The sequence below is a fragment of the Chiloscyllium punctatum genome, chromosome 7 (genome assembly GCF_047496795.1).
Source record: "Chiloscyllium punctatum isolate Juve2018m chromosome 7, sChiPun1.3, whole genome shotgun sequence".
Lineage (NCBI taxonomy): Eukaryota > Metazoa > Chordata > Chondrichthyes > Orectolobiformes > Hemiscylliidae > Chiloscyllium > Chiloscyllium punctatum.
Window position 1 is genome coordinate 122865078 of NC_092745.1, and position 23498 is coordinate 122888575.

The 23498-nt window shown below is 44.3% G+C and overlaps 1 protein-coding gene across 2 annotated transcripts in view; it reads left to right on the forward strand.

Moving 5' to 3' along the window:
* The window catches only part of ak5 (adenylate kinase 5), an 82280-nt gene that overhangs the window by 36109 nt on the left and 22673 nt on the right, over positions 1-23498 (forward strand). For both annotated transcript variants that reach the window (XM_072574752.1, XM_072574754.1), the window contains exons 7-9: positions 14159-14249; positions 16338-16414; positions 22402-22444. In XM_072574752.1, coding sequence (XP_072430853.1) covers positions 14159-14249; positions 16338-16414; positions 22402-22444 — 211 coding nt within the window. The remainder of the gene's footprint in view (positions 1-14158; positions 14250-16337; positions 16415-22401; positions 22445-23498) is intronic.

Below are 23498 nucleotides of genomic sequence, written 5' to 3' on the forward strand. Positions count from 1 at the left end.
CTTGTGTCTTCTTTCCTCCTCCTCCTCCCTCCACACCCTGTGCTGAAGTTAGCTGTCAGGTGATGCTGAGGACAGCAGACGCTGGAGATCAGAGTCGAAAGGTGTGATGCTTGAAAAGTACAGCAGGTCAGGCAGCATCCAAGGAGCAGGAGAATCGACGTTTCGGGCATAAGCCCTTCATCAGGAATGAGAGGTGGGGGGGTTAGTGAGGAAGGGGGCTGAGAGATAAATAGGAGGGGGAGTGTGGGGCTGGGGGGAAGGTAGCTGAGAAGGTGATAGGTAGATGCAGGTGGCGGGGTGATGGTGATAGGTCAGAGGGGAGGGTGGAGCAGATAGATGGGAAGGAAGATGGACATGTAGGACAGTTCAAGAGTGCGGTGCTGAGTTGGGGGGCTGGAAATGGGATGAGGTTGGGGAGGGGAGATGAGGAAACTGGTGAAACCGACATTGATCCTGTGTGATCCTGGGTCACAAGGCGGAAGATGAGGCATTCTTCCTCCAGGCGTTGGGTGGCTAGGATTTGGTGATGGAAGAGGCCAAGGACTTGCATATCCTTGACGGAATGGGAAGGGGAGTTTAATTCTCAGCCCCCTACCCCACCCCACATTCTTGATGAAGGGCTGATGCCCGAAACGTCAATTCTCCTGCTCTTCGGATGCTGCCTGACCTGTTGTAATTTTCCAGCACCACACTTTTCGACTGAGGTTAGGTCTCAGCCTGTTTCTAACCTCCCACAATGTAGACCTGTAGCTCCACGTACTCTGTTACGACTACAGTTCTAAAGTGATCCCTGCTTTGCAACCTTGGCGATTTTCTTGGAATCGTGAAAGGAGGCCATTCGGCTCACCATGGTTCTACTAGCTCTGTGAAAACATAGTCCAATCTTCATCTCCCCACCCCGACTCTGAACATGCCCCCATAGCCCTGCATTTTACTTCTTCCTTCTCAAGTCCGGTTCTCTTTCCACATCCCACTTTCAGGAAGCTGCTCTGAGATCATAAGAACATAAATCCCTTTCTTTCTCCCCGGGTTCCTTCAGGCTTTCACCAAAGCTTCTTAATTTAAAATGTTTCATCTCCAAACACTATCTCAGTCCAGTGCAAATGATTCAGCAGATGATTAAGGAAAGTGTTAAATGACAAGGTTTTAAATGGAGTAGGAGCAGTGGTCATTGAAGATGGAGATGTAATATATGATAATGCCATAGAAAGTAATCCTTCCTTTCACATCAAAAGACTTGTGATATCAAAACATGGGGTCAATGTTGTTTGTATTTAAATGTTTTCTTCAGTTTTGCACACTTAGAGTCCTAGAGTCATAGAGATGGACAGCACGGAAAGAGACCTTTCGGTCCAACTCGTCCATGCCAACCAGATATCCTAAATTAATCTGATCCCATTTGCTAGCACTTGGCCCAAATCCAATTAAACTCTTCTTGTTCAAATAAATACTGTAATTGTACCAGCCTCCACCACTTTCTCTGGCAACCCAATCCATACACGTACCACCCTCTGCGTGAAAAAGTTACCCCTTAGGTCCCTTTTAAATTTATCCCCTCACACCCTAAACCTATGCCCTCTAGTTCTGGACTCCCTCCACCCAAGGGAAAAGACCTTGTCTATTCATCTTATCCATGCCCCTCATAATTTTATAAATCTCTATAAGGTCATCCCTTAGCATCCGCGCTCCAGGGAAAACAGCACCAGCTTATTCAGCCTCTCCCGATAGCTCAAATCCTCCAAAACTGGCAACTAGACCCTTTCAAGTTTCACAACATTCTTCTGATAACAGGGAGACCAGAATTGCACGCAATATTCTAAAAGAGGCCTAACCAATGTCCTGTCCAGCCACAACATGTCCTTCCAACTCTTATATTCAATACTCTGACCAATAAAGAAAGGCACACTAACCACCTTCTTCACTGCCCTATCTACCTGCGACTCCACTTTCAAGGAATTGCACTCCAAGGTCTCTTTATTCGCTTTAGGAAAGACTGGTACTGAAAAACCTGGGACTGCTCTCCTCAGAAAAGAGAAGGCTGAGATGCTTCAATTTGATTTGGTTTGATTTATTGCTGTCACGTGTGCCGAGGTACAGTGAAAAGTGTGGTTTTACATACTTTACAGGCGGATCCTACTATACCAGTACATCAGGGTAACAGAACACAGTGTAGGATATGACTTTACAGCTGTGAAAAAGTGCAGAGAGAGATCAATATTAATGTTAAAGACATCCATTCGAAAGGCTGATAAAAGTGTAGATGGGGCTGTTCTTGCATCTGCTTGTACCTGTATTCAGATTTTTATATCTTCTGCCCAATGGAAGAGGATAGTGAAGGGTATAACTGGGGTGGGTGGGGTCGTTGATTACGTTTGTGTGATGGACAGGGCTGTTTTCACAGCTCTATGTAGTAGTCCAATTGAAATCTCATTAGAGGAATTCAAAATCCTGATTGTGTCTGGGTTGACTCAGTTGTTCTCACTCTCTTGAATGGATCGAGAGTGAGAGGGTGCAGATTTAAAATAATTGGGCAAAGAAACCACAGGAGGAAACGCTTTTTCATGGAATCTAGTTGGTTGGATCTGCAGTGCACTGTCTGAATGAGGTGGAGGCAGGTTCAATTGAGGCATTCGAAAGGGAATTAAATGGTAATTTGAAATGGAAGAATGTACCAGGTTATGGGAGAAAGCGAGAGATTGGCATTCAGGGAATTGGAGAGCTGATACATATACAATGGGCCCAATGGTCTCCTCCTGCATTGTATTAATCCTGTAATTCATTGTGCAGCACTTTTCATGTTATTCAGATGCTCCGAAGCACTCGGATCAGATAACCAAAAGCTTACTCAAAAGGATAATGTCTCAAAGGTGGAAAACAAGATGGCGAGGTACATAGAGGGTATTCTCGAGCTTGATGAATTGGCACCTGGACAGTGCCTGTGGAGAGGGAAAACCAGTGAATCTTTCAGTTCTGGTGAAAAGTCATTAACCCAAACCTGTTTCTCTCTCTCTCTCTCTCTCTCCACCTGCTGCCTGGCCTGATGAGTATTTCCAGCATTTTTTTGGTTTTGTTTCAGATTTCCAGTTTTTGCAATATTTTCCTTTTTGACTCACAATGGAATCCTTCCATTCTTGCATGGAATGCGAGTGTCATTGGCAAGGCCAGCAATTCACTGCTCTTTTCAAGTTATGTTAAGGTGATGCTGTAGATGCACTTAAAGCGCTGTTTAGGATTCTGGCCCAGTGACACTGAAGGAACAGTGATATATTTCCACATCAGAATCGTGAGCGGCTTATAATGGAACTTGCAGGGGAGTGGTTTTCCTAAATATCTGCTGTGCTGATTCTTCTGTTAGCCATGATGTGGAGGTGCTGGTGGTGGACTGGGGTGGTCAGAAATCACACGACACCAGGTTATAATCCAACTGGTTTATTTGAAATCACAAGTTTTCGGAGCACTGCTCCTTTGTCAGATATGTGTTCTTCTCTTCATTCCATCTGATGAAGGAGCAGCGCTCCCAAAGCTTGTGATTTCAAAAAAACCTGTTAGACTATAACCTGGTGTTGTGTGACTTCTGACCTTACCCTTCTGAGTGGGGGATGTTACTGGCTTGGAAGGTGCTTTCAAAGGAGCCTTGGAAAAATGTAGTCGCCAAAGGCAGTTTTGGTCGGAGCTCACTGAGTCTGGCTGACATATATCAGAATTAACATTTAAATTGCTAGAAGCATTTGACTTGGAGAAAGTCTTGTTGTCATATAAGCATGGCAGCTCACAATGAAGGGCACTGGCACCATCTTGTACAAGTGTTGGAAAAGACATGGCCTGGTCAGGTTGCAGAAATCACTTCCTGTCAAACTACAAGAGCCTCTTACATTTCATCAAAGTTGCCACCCAGGTTGATAGGGTTGTTAAGAAGGTGTATGGTGTATAGGCTTTCATTAGCAGGGCGATTGAGTTTAAGAGCCGTGAGGTTATGCTGCAGCTCAACAGAGCCCTGGTTGGACCACATTTGGAATATTGTGTTCATTTCTGGTCATCTCATTGGAGGAAGGATGTGGAAGTTTTAGAGACGGGGCAGAGGAGATTTACCAGGATGCTTCCTGGATTGGAGGGCATGTCTTATGAAGAAAGGTTGAGGGAGCTAGGGCTTTTCTCATTGAAGCGGAGAAGGATGAGAGGTGACTTAATAAAGGTATACAAGATAATGAGAGGCAAAGATGGAGTGAATAATCAGAAATGGCAATCACAAGGGGGGCATAGTTTTACGGTGATTGGAGGAAGGTTTAGGAGAGATGTCTGATGTAGGTTCTTTACTACTGCCGGCAGTGCATTCCACACACCCACACACTGTGTAGAGTCAAATACATTAGGGACATTTATGTGACTCTTGAATAGGCACATGGAGGGTAGTAAAATGTAGGGTATGTCAGTTAGCTTGATCTTAGAGTAGGATAAAAGGTTAGCACAACATCGAGGGCCGAAGGGCCTGTACTGTTCTATGTTCTATATTCTTAAACTACTTCTTGTTGATTGTATGTAGCAATACAAACAGGCTACATCGATGTGATAGACATTGTTACACAAACTTTGATCCCTGGAATGACAGGTCTAGCATATGAGGAACGGCTGAGGATACTGGGATTGTATTCGTTGGAGTTTAGAAGATTAAGGGGAGATCTAATAGAGACGTACAAAATAATACATGGCTTTGAAAAGGTGGATGCTAGAAAATTGTTTCTGTTAGGCGAGGAGACTAGGACCCGTGGACACAGCCTTAGAATTAGAGGGGGTCATTTCAGAACGGAAATGCGGAGACATTTCTTCAGCCAGAGAGTGGTGGGCCTGTGGAATTCATTGCCACGGAGTGCAGTGGAAGCCGGGACGCTAAATGTCTTCAAGGCCGAGATTGATAGGTTCTTGTTGTCTAGAGGAATTAAGGGCTACGGGGAGAACGCTGGCAAGTGGAGCTGAAATGCGCATCAGCCATGATTGAATGGCGGAGTGGACTCGATGGGCCGAATGGCCTTACTTCCACTCCTATGTCTTATGGTCTTATGGTCTTATGGACCAAACATTAGGTCTCAATACTTTGAGATCGTAAGTTGTTCTGTCCATCTAACATCATCATACTGGGTGGTGCTTAGGGCACTTCTTGGTATTAATCCTTTTACACCCATATGCTGCAGTGGCATCACATTGAAGTTTGAGTGTGCTAAAGAGCCAGAGACAATGTGACTAGCAGCCATGATACGTCCAGGTGGCAGTGTGTGAGCATAAGGGTGTGCAGCAATATTTCTCTGCAAATACAAATACCAAGTTTCTGTCACCATTCTAGCCTGAGGGGCAATGTATCTCACAGCTTTGACCAAATGGAGCCTCCATCGTACACAACTGGTAGCGTGGCGTTAAGAGAACTCCATAAGAACATATCAGAAGCCAGCAACAAAGGGGACCTGTCATGTAATCAACAAACTCGAGATCTAAAATTTTAAGGAAAAGTGTTGAATAATGATGACAGAGTTGGAATTAAAGTGAGAAGGTGCCATCAAAGATTTGACAGTCGACCTTTCAAGGTGATGTAACACGAATCTCAGAATGAGAAGGCTGTGGTAGAATGCAGGATGATCAGCTGATAGTCACAATTACAGGAAGCAAGCGATTGTCTTGACATTTGTGTCTCTGACTATCAGCCACTGCCAAAGACATCCTGTGCGAATAGATTAAGTGTTTGCTAGAAACAGTCAGGCTGATTTGATTGAATACGAACAATAAAGACATGTTCCTATCGGCCTGTCCTGGTGGATGCTAACAATTCCCTGATTCTATTACCATTTAAAGCTGAACAGGGATTGGGATCTGGTCAATGTTCCTCCCTCAACCAACAGCTTATTCTGTGTCACGCTTGCTGTGTAAATAAAAAGTGGTAGCAGGATAAACCCAGTCACAAGAGGCTGGCCAGTCTTACATGGGAAGTGGCAAAATCCATAGACAGTATGTTAACACTTGGACCCACCTACAGGGCGGCAGTCAGGAGCACGTTGCTTCATGATTCCTGGACCACATTATGATTTTGATCACCTCCATTCACAGTGTCTCCACTGCAACAGGTATTATTCACTGGGTAATAGACTCACCTCTTGCTCAGGAGGCCTACTCCAGAGCTTTAGTACACAAGTTAAGGCCAGAGGTCCAGTGTCGTGCCCTTTGACTGAGATATTAAACTGAGGATCCATCTGTCTTCTTGTGGAGGGAGACCAGGGCATTATTTTGAAGAGGACCAGAGTTAACCTCAGGGTTCTGGCCATTTCTTTCTCAACCACAGTGGCTCAGTGGTTAGCACTGCTGCATCACAGCACCAGGGACCTGAGTTCAATTCCAGTCTCTGCCAACTGTCTGTGTGGAATTTGCACATTCTTCCTGTGTCTGCGTGGGTTTCCTCCCACAATCCAAAATTGTGCAGCTCCGGTGAATTGGTCAAAGCATGTGTAGGGTAGGTGCATTAGTCAGGGGAAATGTAGGTAGGGGAAATGGGAGCTTACTGTGCAGAGTCTGGCTGTGTTTCACTGGCCTTGCATGCTGAGAATCTGCTCTGGAGAATCATAGAATCTCTACAGCATGGAGCAGATGCACTGAGTTCACTCCAACCTCTGCAGAGCATCACCCCTTAGAACCACCCCATTGCTGTAACCCTACATTCCCCATGGCTAATCCACCTAGCCTGCACATTCCTGAACACTACGGGACAACTTAGCATGGCCAATCCACCTGACCTGCACATCTTTGGATTGTGGAAGGAAACCCATGCAGACAGGGGAGAATGTGCAAACTCCACCCAAAACTGGAATCGCACCCAGGTCCCAAGATCTATGAGGTAGCAGTGCTGACCACTGAACCACCGTACCACCCAATACATCAGTGTTCCCAGCAGGCAGGGGATCGCCTCATGCATCGGGCTCAATGCTGTTGAGATGCACCTCAGGAGCTGTGTTTTTTTGGACAGAGCAGAAGTTCGGAGATATGGTTGAGTGTTTCAGGTTGATGAAGGGAATTAACTTTGTCCAGCTAGATACTCTCTTGGAGACATACAAGAACTGAAGGCATAGGATCAATAAAAAACCAGGAGAAGTCAGGAAGTATTTATATACCAAGACTCTGCTCTCTGGGGTTAGTGAGAATGGAGTGACTCGGAGGATGCTTTGAGCTTTATATTTAAAAACACGGGCTGACAAGTGGTTAGAACCGGAATATAGAGGGCACCAACTGATCTTTGAATCGAGTTGCCCAGTGTCATTATTTATACAACAGATGACACCTCCCCCATGCCTCTTCATTTTATTCCAGCAGAATAGCTTCAGTTACTTACTTCCTTATGGGAATATCCAATTTCCCCATAAATCAACCCACATTCAATCCCGTGTTTATTCTTGTTTCTTTTTAATTGGCAAGTAAGCAATTTCTTATCTTAGAATCTTCAGTAGAATATCTGTGTGGGACCTGTGCTATTTTAGCTGCAGATTAACCTAATTTGGGATGATGTATCTTGGGATGTAGTTGTCTCCTTTAGAACTAAAAAAGATTTGGATAATTTCTTCCTGATTCTGAAGTGAAGCTGTAAAATTAACACCTCAGTTCCTGATGCTCAGAGTTCAAATATCAGTTGGGATTGGAGTTGTGTGACAGGACTCAGGTTAGATACATCTCGTTTATTTATGAACATATTTCTTTAAGGAATATGGGAACCTCTGTTGAACTCAGATTTCTCCAGTTTCCTCATTTCTCCTCCCCCCACTTTGTCTCAGTCAAATCCCTCGAACTCAGCACCACCTTCCTAACCTGCAATCTTCTTCCTGACCTCTCCGCCCCCACCCCACTCCAGCCTATCACCCTCACCTTGACCTCCTTCCACCTATCGCATTCCCAACACCCCTCCCCCAAGTCCCTCCTCCCTACCTTTTATCTTAGCCTGCTGGACACACTTTCCTCATTCCTGAAGAAGGGCTGATGCCCGAAATGTCGATTCTCCTGCTCCTTGGATGCTGCCTGACCTGCTGCGCTTTTCCAGCAACACATTTTTAAAATCTGTTAAGGCCAGCAATTGTTCCTCAATTCTAATTGCTTTCTGACTGAATGGCTTGCCAGGGCATTCAGAGCCAACCACATTACTGTGGATCAGGACAGACCACTTAAGAATGTTCATTTCTCTCCCTCAAGGACACACGAGAACCAGATTTATTTTCTTTAAATGACCAGCGATAGGTCCATGGTCACCATTAGCTTTCTGTTCCAGATTCTAATTAAGTTTCTAGCGGCAGCCATGTCAGGAATTGAAACCATACCTTCAGAATATTACTGCTACGCCACCGCTAATCCCATTGCAAGGTACAAGAGGAACAGGCCCTTCGGCCCACCAAGACTGTGCCAACATATGATGCCTTTCTCCACTAAAAACATTTTGTCTCTCCGCAGTCTGTATCCCTCTATTCCCCTTCCTAGTCATTTAAGATATGTCTGGATAAATGTATGAGTAGGTGGGGAGTAGAGGGATACAAATGCTTAGGAATTGACCGACAGATTTAGACATTGCATTTTGGTTGGCTCAGGCTTGGAGGGCCGAATGGCCTATTCCTGGGCTGTAAATTTTCTTTGTTCTTTCTTTGCATAGTATAGTTTGTACTGAAGAACGTACAAGAGGAATAGGCCCTTCGGCCCACCAAGACTGTGCCAACATACGATGCCTTTCTCAACTAAAAACCTTTTGCCTCTACGCAGTCTATATCCATAGTGACAACATCTGCCACCCTGCTGTAATCAATCATCTTTGTCACTTCCTCAAAAAAGTCAATCAAGTTTGTGAGACATGACCTTCCCCAACAAAGCCTTGCTGCCTATTGCACATAGGTCCAGATTTTTACAAATCCTATACCTGACGTAAGGCTCACTGGGCTGTAATTTCCCAGATTATTCCTGTTGTCCTTCATAACCAAGGAACTATTCTCTAGTTGTCTGGGATCTCTCCAGTGACTAAAACAAAAGACATAAAGCTTTATGTATAAGACCCCAGCAGTTTATACACCTGCCTCCTTCAGCATTCTGGGATAGATCCCATCAGGACCTGGGAACATGTCTACCTTAACACTTTTCAAAACACCAATCATCTCCTCATTTTTTATGGTGATGTGCCCCAGAATATCAACATACTCCACCCAAGACTCACCATCCACTATGGCCATGTCTTTTGTGAATACCAATGCAAAGAATTCATTAAGGATCTCAATCACTCCCTCTAGTGCCAAGCATAAATTCCCTCCCTTGTCCTTGAGTGGACCTATCTTCCGCCTTGGAACCCTTCAACCCCATGGCATCAATGTGGATTTCACCAGTTTCCTCATTTCCTCTCCCCCCAGTTCCAAACTTCCAGCTCAGCACCTACCTGCCAATCTTCCTTCCCACTTTTCCGCTCCACCCTCCTCTCTGACCTATCACCTTTACCCCTTCCTCCATCCACCTATTGCACTCTCAGCTACCTTCTCCCCAGCCCCACCCCCCCCCCTCCCATTTATCTCTCCACCCTCGAGGCTTCCAGCCTCATTCCTGATGAAGGGCTCCTGCCTAAAATGTCGATTTTCCTGCTCCTCGGATGCTGCCTGACCTGCTGTGCCTTTCCAGCACTACTCTAATCTAGACTCTGATCTCCAGCATCTGCAGTCCTCATCTTCACCTGGACCTATCCTTTCCCTAGCTACCCTCTTGCTTCATATATGTGTATAAAGCTCAGTCTGGTAAGATTCCGATGTTCAATAATGGAGAAACAACACATCATTGAATCAACTAACGCACATTAAATCCTGGGAGAGATAGTAGAATGGTACAACACAGCAAGAGACCATTCTGCCAATTGTGCCTTTGAAAGAACTATCCCACACTCTCATTTGCTCTCCAGCATTTCTCCTTTTCGAGTGTATAAACCTTTCCTTCAGGCTCACAGTCGAATCTGCTGATCATTCAGACAGTGCACTCCAAATTGTTGCACGAAAGTAAACCCCTCATCTCCACTCTGCTTTTTTTAAAAAAAATATATTAAGTCAGTGTCCTCTATTACCAACTCTATTGCCACTAGAAACAATTTCCCCTTTGTGCTCTTTCAAAACCAGTCCTCATGAAGGTAATCATGAAGACTATAGTGACTGTAAAGAGATCAGGCCCTGATAGAATATGAGTTCCCTCACTGGGGCTATTAATTAGACCATAAAACGTAGGAGTGGAAGTAAGGCCATTTGGCCCATCAAGTCCACCCCTCCATTCAATCATGGCTGATGGGCCTTTCAACTCCACTTACTCGCACTCTCCCCACAGCCCTTAATTCCCTGCGAGATCAAGAATTTATCAATCTGATCTAATCAGGGAGCCATGGCTGACAGATATAAACAGGAGGGCTGGGGGTTCTGTTCACTCTGAGAGCTGACTCTGAGGGAGTTGGATCAATGTCAAGGACTCTCCGTGTATAAAGTAAGAGTGACTTGGTAATGGGATAGCAGCCTCCAGGGAGTTATTTCAGTGGCGATGAGAGTGGGATATGCTCCTGAGGGCATTCACTTGCAATAGTCGTCTTTGAGTTGGCATAAGCACTTCTGGCATCGTGTGTTATTTGGGAAGCTTGACTCATTCGATCCTGCTGTCAAAGACTGAGCCCAAATGTGTTATTTTTTCCAGGCAAACATCATTGGGTCAGATGAAAAGCAATGAGTAATTCTCCTGACAGCCTGTGGACCCACAGTGTTTTTGGTTATTAGGCCCTAACTTTCCTGAAGCACCAGATATGAAAACCTTCTTGAGTTGTTGGATTTAGTGGAAGATTATTTCAACCCCAAGCTTCCTCTAATGCTGAATTGCTATCGGTTTTACTCGGCAGTTTGAGAATCGGGGGAATCCGTATTGGGATTTTTGACTAAGTTAAGGTGACTGACAGAGGCATGTGACTTCGGTTTAACCCTTAATGAGATGCTGAGACACTGTTTGGTATGTGGGATGAATGATGTAACCACATGAAAGCGCCTACTAACTGAAGCCCAAATGGATTTCAAATAGGCACTACAACTGGTTTTAGCATTGGAGAATGCAACAAGTGGAGTATACGAGTTGCAGGATATTCCGATGGAAATGGACACCCTCCCAAGGCTGACTGAGCTTGGGGGACACCACTTGAGTGAAGACAATTGCATAACCTCACTCGGGACATATCCTGAACAGAGGGATTCTAGGTCAGCCCACAACAAAACCCCAAAACAAAGTCAAGGCTCGACCAAACGGTCAAAGTTTTCTTCAGGATCCGGGCCAGGGAGCCATTGTAGTTGCTGCCAGTATGTGGGCCTGAGACATAAAAGAGTCCCACTAGACCTAAATGGAGTAAGAGAGCTCATACACCAGTGTCCAGGAGAGTCACCCACCTCTGGTTTAGAACAGTTACACTCCTTAGCAACATCCAAATGAGAACCAATCAAAATGAACATTTGGTTAAATGGTCATGTAGTTTGATTAGATATGAATAGATTTTGTATAGTGTGGAAACAGGTCCTTCAGCCCAACCAGTCCACACCGACCCTCCAAAGAGTACCCACCCAGTCCCATTTCCTTCTGACTAATGCACCTAACACTACGGGCAATTTAGCATGGCCAATTCACCTAACCTGCACATCTTTGGACTGTGGGAGGAAACCAGAGCATCCAGAAAAAACCCACGCAGACACAGGGAGAATGTGCAAACTCCACACAGATAGTCACCTGAGGCTGCAATCAAACCTGTCACCCTGGTGCTGTGAGGCAGCAATGCTAACCACTGAGCCACCATGCCACCCCTTTTTGTTTTGGACCCCCAGGACACTCAGCTAAGAGCATCAAGGGAATGTTTCACTTTTTGGCTTATTTTTATCAATGACTTGAAATTACCTGTCACCTTTTGTTCTCAGTTTTGCTGTACCTACACCACGCAGATCCCCAGTGGTTTGGAATGCCTCAATGAAATCTCCTCTCAGCCTTCATTTATCCAAGCGAGTCCCAACCTCTCCAAGCTAACTCCATAACTGGAATCATACATCTGGATCGTTCTGCACTCTCTCCAATACACTCCCTTCCTAAAGTATGACACCCAGGACTGCACTCAACACTCCATTTGAGAATGAACCCGGATTTCATAGAAGTTCAATTTTAATTACAAGTTTAGTAAAAACATTTAAAATTATATTCCCTGAGTAAATTAAAATGATTTGTTCCTATTGGTAGGTTTGTTACTAATCAGAGAACACAGAGGAGAAAGTATTTTTCAGGGAATTGCACTTCAATCTTGAAAGATAAAGCTCTTTTGTTTAATTTCAAACCTGAATAACTTATTGTCTGAAATAATATTGTTACACAATAGCTGACTCTCCAGTGCAGCCTTGTGTGTGGCCCCACTGTAACATCCATACATACAATTGATTCCTAGGTAAAAACAATGACTGCAGATACTGGAAACCAGATTCTGGATTCGAGGTGCTTGAAAAGCACAGCAGTTCAGGCAGCATCCGAGGAGCCTGTATTCCTGATGAAGGGCTTTTGCCCGAAACGTCGATTTTACTGCTCCTCGGATGCTGCCTGAACTGCTGTGCTTTTCCAGCCCCACTAATCCAGAATACAATTGATTCCTGACATGTTAGTTCCTGGCTTTTTACAGACAATACCACAATGTAACAGTGAATTCTGATGATTCTGACAACTCCATATATAAGTCACTGAGCACTAAGTTATGACCAGGACCACCTCATCATTCAGGGCATTCGCTTTCTCTAGTCTGAGATGCTGGATGTTAGAAACTAAAGCAGAAATTGCTGGAGAAATTCAGCAGGTCTGGCAGCATCTGTGGACAGAAAGCAAAGTTAACATTTCGAGTCCAGTGACCCTTCTTCAGTTCTGAAAGGTTAACACTGCTTTTGCTCAACAGATATTGTTTGTGATATACGTAAATGATTTGGTAGAAGGTATAGTAGCCTCATTAGCAAGTTTACAGATGACACTAAGGTTGGTGGAGTAGCAGATAGTGAAGGGGACTGTCTGAGAATACAGAAGAATATAGATAGATTGGAGAGTTGGGCAGAGAAATGGCAGATGGAGTTCAATTTGGACAAATGCAAGGTGATGCATTTTGGAAGATTAGTAAATGGAAAAGTCCTGGGGAAAATTGATGTACAGAGAGATCTGGATGTTCAGGTCCATTGTTGCCTGAAGGCGGCAACGTAGGTCAATAGAGTGGTCAAGAAGGGATATGGCATGTATTCCTTCATGGGACGGGGTGTTGAGTACAAGAGTTGGCAGGTCTTCTTACAGTTGTATAAGACTCTGGTTCGGCCACATCTGGAATACTGCATACAATTCTGGTTGCCACATTACTAAAAGGATGTGAATGCTTTGGAGAGAGTGCAGAGGAGGTTCAGCAGGATGTTGCCTGGTATGGAGGGTGCCAACGATGAGGACAGGTTGAGGAGATTAGGATTATTTTCATTGGAAAGAAGGAGGTTGGGAGGGGGGACCTGATTGAAGCCTATAAAAACATGAGTGGTATAGACAGGGTGGAAAGCAAGAAACTTTTTCCCAGAGTAGAGGACACAAATACTAGGGGTCACGAGTTCAAAGTGAGAGGGGAAAAGTTCAAGAGAGATATACGGGGAAAGTTCTTCATGCAGAGGGTGGTGGGCAATTGGAATGTGTTGCCAGCAGCGGTAGTAGGGGCGGGAATGATAGCATCTTTTAAGATGATTCTAAACTGATACATGAATAGGCAGGGAGCAAAGAAACTAGGCGGCTGATTTAGATTGAGGAACTGGATCAGCACAGGCTTGGAGGACCGAAGGGCCTGTCCCAGTGCTGTAAGGTTCGTTGTTCTTAGATGCTTCTGGGATTTTCCAGCAGTTTCTAGTTTTGTTTCTGATTTCCAGTACCCACAGTTCTTTGGTTTCCTGGTTGGTCGAGTTGGATGGAGACATGAGCAGGTCACGATTGACTGATTCGTTTTAGACTCGTTGACAGGAGACCAATACGATATCAAACTTCATCCCAGTACAAGGTCCCTGATTGCTGTTAAATAAGGACCGCAGCTAATGAAATGGCTTTCTTCCCTTGTTCTACCCAGCTGGATGCAGACCGAGATGAGGAGGAGGTGTTTTATGACATATCTGTGGCAGTCGACAACAAATTGTTTCCTACCAAAGAACCTGTGGCTGGTAGGTTCCACATCCAATGGACAACTATTTGTTTCATGTTGAAAATGACAGAGGTAAAGGAATTGTTGACAGTTATATAGTTATAGAGCCATAGCAAAGCTTGGCACGGAAACAGACCCTTCACTCCAGCTTGTCCATGGCCAACCAGATATCCTAACCTAATCTAGTCCCATTTGCCAGCACTTGGCCCATATCCCTCTAAACTCTTCCTATTCATACACACATCCAGATGCCTTTTAAATGCTGTAATTGTACCAGCCTCCACCACTTCCTCTGGCAGCTCATTCCATACACACACCACTCTCTGAGTGAAAAAGTTGCCCCTTAGGTCCCTTTTATATCTTTCCCCTCTCACCCTAAACCTATGCCCTCCAGTTTTGGACTACGCTACCCTAGGAAAAAGACCTTAGTTAGTTAGCCCCTGAATTCAGCCATCACATCTCAGTCAATGTGGATTTGAAGTGAAGTAAACCAATTTACCAGATCGGGTAGACTGACTGAAGAGAATTAGGTTGAAACCCAACTTTATTACCTTATGTGTGCAAATAGTCTTTGGTGGTCCAGAGGTAGTCAAAGTTTCAACAAAATGTCTCGTATTTTTTCAGCAATACTCACATTGTGTACACACTTGACTATTTGTACACACAACTTTTTAAATTCTTTTCCTGGAAGTGTTGTAAATGCTAGACGCTTAGAGCACAGAACGAGGCCAATTATCCCATCTTAGACCATAAGACCTTAAGGAAATTGGAACAAGAGTAGGCTATTCGGCCCCTCGAGCCTACTCCACCATTTAATAGAATCATGGCAAGGAATAGGAAGGGAATAGACGGAGATGGATCTTGTAGGATTAGAATGAAAGGGCAAAGTGTGTCGGCGCACGCTTGAGGGTCAAAGGGCCTGTTCCTATGCTGTAATGTTCTTTGTTCTTTTGTTCTACACCTGATCCAACATTGCTCACTTTCATTTTCCTATGAAAGAATCAACCCCATCGAATTTCAGAACAAAGAATAATGTACAAACAACAAAACAAAAGAACAAACGCGAAGTACAGCACAGGAACAGGCCATTCAGCCCTCCAAGCCTGTGCCGATCCTAATGCTCTAACCAAACTAAAAAACAAACCTACTGTCCTTATTCGGTCTGTATCCCTCTATTCCCTCCCTATTCACATAATTATCCATATGCCTCTTAAATATCACCAATGTGCCTGCTTCCACCATCTCTTGGGGCAGTGTGTTCCAGGCAACTGCCACTCTCTGCATGAAAAGTTTCCCTCGCACATCTCCCTTAAACGTTCTCCCTCTCACCAGGAACCTGTGCCCCTTGTAATTGAAACTTCAACTCTGGGGAAAAGTCTCTGTATCCGTCCTATCTATTGTCTCTTATACTTTTGTAGACCTCTATCAGGTCTCCTCTCAGTGGTCATCTTTTCAGTGAAAACAATCCTAGTCTTTTTAACCTTCCCCATAACCAGTACCCTTCAGACCAGGTAACATCCTGATGAACCTTCTCTGCACTCTGTCCAATGCTTCCACATTCTCCTGGAGGTGTGGTGACCAAAACTGCACAGAATACTCCAAATGTGGCCTATCAAGGGTTTTGACCATGTGATGATCCCCTTCTCTTGCGTAGCGTAAGATAGAATGACTGTTTTACAAGTATCAAAATTCCTCTTCCTGTGCCCATCACTTGTTGCAACTGCATTGTAGGAGCACCTGCTCACACATGGAACCTGCTTTGATAGCAGCTGTTCCAAAATGAGAACCCCTCCCCTGATATGAACATTGGCAGGCACCATGAGCATTCACCAGCTCCCCTTCCAATCCTATCACGGGATATTTCATGTCCACCTGAGAGGGCAGGCAGTTTAAAGTCTCCTTGGAAAGTTTCAGCTTTGTCCTCCAGTCTCTGTCCCAGTCTCCAGTCCCTCACTCAACCTTCACATTCTGAGGCAGAAGAGTTACCACCTGGTTGATCCACATTTGCCACTGAAAACTGTGACCAATTTCAATAGGAGATAGAAATCACCTTGTTCTTAAGTTCTCTCCCTAATTTCTTAACATCCTCTTTCCTCAATTATACCAGGCCCCAGTGAACTTGACCTCAGTTTGCTTGTGGATGCCACGGATATTGTTGATATTGAGCCAGACTCCGATGAGCAGGTATTTGAACATTTTGTTTCTTTTTCCCAAACTCTGTTTTCTAATCCCAAGTTTGTAAAGTAACCTTCACAAACCATTAATGTGACTGTTCCTGAGTAGAATCGTTATAAGCAAGCAAGTAAATTTATTCTGGCTGTGTTGTCCTAAGGATAGTATTCCTGGTCATTAAAATAACAGAAAATGTTGGATACAGACAGCATTGTTGGAGAGAAACTGAGTTACCATTTTGTTTGGTAATTTAATCAGATGCTCAGACGAAAGCAAAGAACCACAGGTGCTTCTGAAATAAAAAGCAGAAGTGCTGGAGAAACTCAGCAGGTCTGACTGCAGCCATGAAGAGAGAAACAGTTAACATTTTGAGTCCAATGTGACCCTTCTTCGAATGCCAAAGTGTTTTTCTCTCTCTCCACAGATGCTGCCAGACCTGTTGAGTTCCTCCAGCAATTCCTGGTTTGTTTCGAGCTGATACCAGCTGGTCTCCTGAGGGTTTTCCCAGTATTTTCTATTTTTATTTCATTTCTAGCAAACATCCTTTTGCGTACTTCTTGTTGTGGGATTTCTTGTAACTGCACAACATTCCAAGTAGGCTATTTTGTTGAAAAGATTCATGTTCTTCCTAAAACTTGATCCAGAGATGGATTTTTCTTTCATTGCTATCATTTGGTTACTCAATAGAATAAAATATCCTGAGCTGTTTTGTGTGAGTCTTCACCAATGAATAAGTATTTGTTAATTCTTCAACTATATACTCTGTCTCCATAAGATGTAGGATCAGAAATTAGGCTATTCAGCCCATCGAGTCTGCTCCGCCATTCAATCATAGTGGCTGATAAGTTTCTTAACCCTATTCTCCTGCTTTCTCCCTGTAACACTTGATCCCCTTCATACTCAAGAACCCCTATCTATCTCAGTCTTAAATATACTCAATGACCTGGCCTCCACAGCCTTCTGTGACAATGAATTCCATAGATTTCTGACTGAAGAAATTTCTACCTATCTCCGTTCTGAAAAAGGTCTTCCCTTTACTCTAAGGCTGAGCTCATGGATCCTAGTCTCTCCCAACATCTTCCCAACATCCACTGTGTCCAAGCCATTCAGTATTCTGTAAGTTTCAATTAGATCCCACCTTATCCTTCTTAACTCCGTCGAGTATAGACCCAGAGTCCTCTAATGTCTCCCTGTAGATTCCCTATTTGGTCCCTAATGGTTCCCACTCCTCCTTTAACCATTTATACAGCTATTTCAACTATTTATACAGCTTTAGAGGATCTTGTGATTCTCCTTTATGTTAGCTGCTGTTGTCTTTTCATATTCCTTCTTTGCTGCTCTTATTTGATTTGTCAGCTACTGAAATTTATTATTCAGCCCAGTTCTCAATCATATTTTTGAATTGACATCTGTCATGAGCACACTTTTTAAAAATTCTTCTTAATCATGATTTATATCTCTTCTGTCATCCAGTCAGCTCTGGATTTATTTTTCCTTTCGAAGGAGTATACCTTGACTGTGCCCAAACCATTTCTTTTGAAAGTAGCCCATTGTTCAGCCACCATTTTCCTGCCAACTTTTGACTCCAACTTTTTTTATCCAGGTCCATTCTTATCCCATCAAAGTTGGCTTTCCTGCAATTAATCATTCTTTCTTTGGACCTATTGCATAGTCACCCAAAACATTACGATACAGTCGTCACTAAATGTTCTCCCACTGACATGTGATTACAAGAACTGTGTCTCATTTCCCATTGGACAAAACACATTATTTTATGGAACATTGCCCTGGACTTAATCTCGGATCGTTGCTATCATTTGGTTACTCAATAGAATAAAATATCCTGAGCTGTTTTGTGTGAGTCTTCACCAATGATTAAGTATTTGTTAATTCTTCAACTATATACTCTGTCTCCATAAGATGTAGGAGCAGAAATTAGGCTATTCAGCCCATCGAGTCTGCTCCGCCATTCAATCATAGTGGCTATTGTCCCTCTCTGCTGTTTACACTACTCCTATCCCAGTCTATATTCAGATAATTAAAGTTGCCTTTTAGAACCACTGCATAACCTTCACACCTCTGTGTGTGTTCATCCACATCCTTCCCACTAGTTGGTGGTCCATAGATTACACTAAGCCATCTTCTTTGACTCGAGTCTGCTCTTGATCCCTCTTGGACATCCTCTGTCCCCAGCACTCTAATGCTCTCTTTATGTGCAGGATGTACTCTACTACTGATCGAGCTGGTCATGTCCAAAAGGACATAGCTGCTAGACTGGGCGTCTGCAGCAGGTGGTGAGGGAACCAACAAGAGGGAAAAACATAGCTGACCTCATCCTTATCAATCTGCCAGCTGCAGATGCATCTGTCCATGACAGTATCAGTAAAAGTGACCATGGCACAGTCCTTGTGGAGACAAAGTTCCACCTTCACATTGGGAATAACCTCCCACATTGTTGTGGGGCACTATCAATGTGCTGAATAGTTTGGATAGCAAACCGGTCTAGCAACACAAGACCCAGCATCCATGAGGCACTGTGGACCATCAACAGCATTAGAATTGCACTCCAGTATAGTCTGCAACCTCATGACCCAGCATATCCCCCACTCAACCATTACCATCAAGCCAATGGTTCAATGCAAAGTGCAGGAGGGCATGTCAGGAGCAGCACCAGGGAAACCTGAAAATGAGGTGTCAACCTGGTGAAACTACCAAACAGGACGACTTGCATGTCAAACAGCATAAGCAGCAAGTGATAGACAGAGCTAAGTGATTTCACAACCAATGGGTCAGATCTAAGCTCTGCAGTGCTTCCACATCCACTTGTGAATGGTGGTGGACAATTAAACAACTCACTGGAGGAGGAGGCTCCACAAATATCCCCATCCTCAATGATGGAGGAGCCCCACACATCAGTGCAAAAGATAAGATTGAAGTTTCACAGCAACCTTCAGTCAGAAATGCCGAGTGGATGATCCATCTCGGTCTCCTCCGGTAGTCCCCAGCTTTATAGATACCAGTCTTCAGCCACATGATATCAAGAAATTGTTGGAAACACTGGATATTACAAAGGCTATGGACGCTGAAAACATTCCAGCAATACTACTGAAGACCTGCGATCCAGAACTTGCCGTGCCCTTAGCCAAGCTGTTCCAGTACAGTTACAATTCTGGCATCTATTCAAAAGTGTAGAAAATTGCCCAGATACATCCTGCAGATAAAAAGCAAGACAAATCCAACTTGGTCAATGGCCATCAGAAAAGTGATGGAAAGTGGCATTAACTGTGCTATCTCAGTAATAACCTGCTCAGTAATAACCTGCTCAGTAATAACCTGCCCAGTAATAACCTGGTCAGTGGTGCCCAGTTTGGTTTCCACCAGGGCCACTCAGCTGCTGACCTCATTACAGCCTTGGTTCAAACATGGACAAAGAAACAGAATTCCAGAGGGGATGTCAGAGTGATAGCCCTTGATATCAAGGCTGCATTCAACAAAGTGTGTATCAAGGACCCCTAACAAAACTGGAGTCAATGTGTATTGATGGATATGGGGTGTGCGGAATTCTCTGCAAGTTGGAATCATACCTGGCACATAGGAAGGTGGCTGTGGTTGTTGGAGGTCAGTCATCTCAGCTCCAGGACATCTCTGCAGATCTCTCACCTGCAACATCTACATGCCAATCTGAGCATCTGTGGCCCAGACTTACTGTACTCTGTGGATTTACACACATGCATGGTAACCCAGATTTAGACTGTAGTATTTTCTCAGGCTGCACCCATCAATTTACTGTTCTCTATTCTAGAGCTATCAATCTCATCCAGTAATATTGTGCAGTCTCCGGTATTATCTCATTGTTTACACATTCCTGCTGAATTAGTTGAAACCCTCTCCAGTAGAACTGGTAAATCATCCCAGCATGTAACTCAGTCCCAGCTCTGCTCAAGACTTCATACTGGGTCCATACAGGTTCCAGTCTTCCCAGAGCAGGTCCCAATGTGCCAAGGCGACTCTGTGGAGTTTGCACATTCTCCCCGTGTCTGCGTGGGTTTCCTCCGGGTGCTCCGGTTTCCTCCCACAATCCAAAAATGTGCAGGTCAGGTGAATTGGCCATGCTAAATTGCCTGTAGTGTTAGGTGAAGGGGTAAATGTAGGGGAATGGGTCTGGGTGGGTTGCGCTCCGGTGGGTCGGTGTGGATTTGTTGGGCCAAAGGGCCTGTTTACACTCTGCATGTAATCTAATCTAATCTAAAGTTCCTCCTCCTGCATTAATTTTATACATTCATCTGTTTTATTCTCCTGTTCCTATATTTACTTGTGTGAGGCTGTGGGTGTCATCTGAAGATTGCTATTAATCCTAGTTTTCTCCCTATCTCCCTTAATTCGAAATGAAAGACAACTTTCCTTTTTCTACCTTATGCTGTTGGTTCCAACTTAAATCCAAACTGGAGTGCACAGTCCTGGAATTCCCACCCTAACTGCATGGTGGATGTACTTATAGTACTTACACTGCAGCAGTTGAAGGGAGCAGCTCCCCTCCACCATCTGAAGAATAGGTAATAAATGTTCCATTTCCCCAACACAAATAGTGCAAACAAACATTACTAGATTCCCTCAAACTGTCTAGTGGCAGGTAGAATCCTATTGTTTCTTCACAGGTTGTTTTTCTGAAAGGCAGTTGTGAAAACCAAGGGTTAATGTGGGCAGCACAGTGGTTAGCACTGCTGCCTCACAGCACCAGGGTCCCAAGTTCAATTCCTGCCTTGGGCACTGACTGTGTGGAGTTTGCACGTTCTCCCCATGTCTGCGTGGGTTTCCTCCAGATGCTCCGGTTTCCTCCCACAGTCCAAAGATGTGCAGATCAGGTGAATTGGCCAAGTTAAATTGCCCGTAGTGTTAGGTGCATTAGTCAGAGGGAAATGGGTCTGGGTGGGTTACTCTTCAGAGGGTCGGTGTGGACTTGTTGGGCCGAAGGGCTTGTTCCCACACTGTAAAGAATCTAATCTAATCTAATGTGATTGGTTAAAAATCAAATTCCTTTCTGCATCATACAAATACAGTTTGAAATGCCACTGTAAGATTCACCTCATTAACAGGGGCTGTTGCAGCAATGAAACTTTGTTCGCTGGCAATGTTTCACTTAAAAAAATAAATATCGCTTGGCTTCAATTAAGATGGGAGTGAGAAATATGGCACCTAATGGGCTATACACCACAGCATATTAAAATGGTCTGTGAGGCAGAGAGAAGACACCTCTCATTCTCCATGCTCACCATTTTTCTCCATTTCTTTCACCAGGCCTGTCAAAGGCTCGTATTTCAATGAGCTCAAAAAAGCTTCCCCTGTCAGAACTGATTTAGTTTCCCATTAGAAGCTGCTCTCATTGCGGAGATCTGTCTTGGTGTTCCATCAGCATCAATCAACACATTTCACATTTTGTTTTACTGGGGACTCCCTACACGGGCCATTCATTCCCGTGCTAGCTCTTTGAAAGAACTGTTTTCAAAGAAGGTTTTTGTTGGTTAACTGTTCACGTAGGTGGGTTCTGGGGAAGCGTCACTGGACCCGAAACGTTAACTCTGATTTCTCTCCACAGATGCAATTCTGTAATTTCTATTTTTGTTGCTCATGTAGCACATTCTGTTTGTGAGAGCTTGCCATGCGTTAATGACGTGCCCTATTTCCGACTTTACAACAATGAGACAACACATCAAAACAGTGTGCTCAAAGTTGCAAAGTGCTTTGGGCTATCACAAGGTACTGAGATGTTATAGGGGAAGGCCTCTACTTGTACTTTCAGCATTGTCTTGGAGTTATATTTCTACCCACATTGTGTACCTTTGGTTATTACTCACGTGCAGGATATTGGTGAAGCCACATTTAGAATACTGCGTACAATTCTGATTGCCTTTCCAGAATAACTGCTTTAATAATTGTACAGCTCAAAAGCTCTGTAGCATCCATTTCAATAAGACTTTTGATTTTATCTTTGTATTTGGCAGATGGATAACTGGTCCACAACATCTGAAGATACCAAAATGGAAGGTTAGTATTGATCTTAACTTGGAAATCCAAGCAATGGGCCAAGGTTTGCCATCAGGGTCACACTCCTCACAGTAATCCAGAGGCTGCGGCTAATTTCTCGGGTGGGGAGAAGTCATGGGTCCCAGTGCCTACGAACAGATCTCTGCAAAGCCTTCCTGCAGAAAAATCATTCTCTCTCAGTTTTTACCCCTTGTCTCTCAAACACCCCTTTTACAGACAGAGAGAGGGAGTTCCAGATTTCCACTATGTTTTGTATGAAACCATCCTTTCCAACATCATGGCTGAACATTAGCAAATACTCTCAATCCCCCTCCTCCACCCCGTTGATGTAGACGGGGGGGCGAATTCTCGTCCTTTCTTCCTGAAGTCAGTGATCAGTTCTTTTGTTTTGCCGACATTGAGAGAGAGAGGTTGTTCTTATCGCACCACCACACCAAGCCCTTTATCTCCTTCCTGTATTCTGACTCCTCATTGTTCGATATCTGTCCTACCACGTTGGTGTCATCAGTGAACTTGTAGATGGCGTTTGTTCAGAATTTGGCTACACCATTTTGGGTGTACAGATGGTACAGTAGGGGGCTAAGAATGCATCCTCAAAGGGCTCCAGTGTTGAGTGTTATCGTGGAAGAGGTGCTGCTGTCTATCCTCACTGATTGCGGCCTGTGGGTCAGGAAGCTGAGGATCCAGTTGCAGAGGGTGGAGCTGAGACCTAGATCTCAGAGTTTTGAGGTCAGCCTGGAGGGGATGATAGCGCTGAAGAAGGGAGCTGTAGTCAATGAGCAGGAGCCTGATGTAGGTATCCAGATGTTCCAGGGATGAGTGCAGAGCTAGGGATATGGTATCCACTATGGGCCTGTTTCATTGGTAGGCAAATTGTAAGGGATTGAGGCAGGCTGGGAGACTGGAGTTGATGCAAGCCATGACCGGCCTCTCGAAGCACTTCATGGTTATTAAGGTCAGAGCCACTGGGCAGTAGTCATTAAGACACGTTGCATGTACTTTCTTAGGTACTGGGGTGATGGTGGTCTTCTTGAAGCAGGTGGGGACTTTAGTT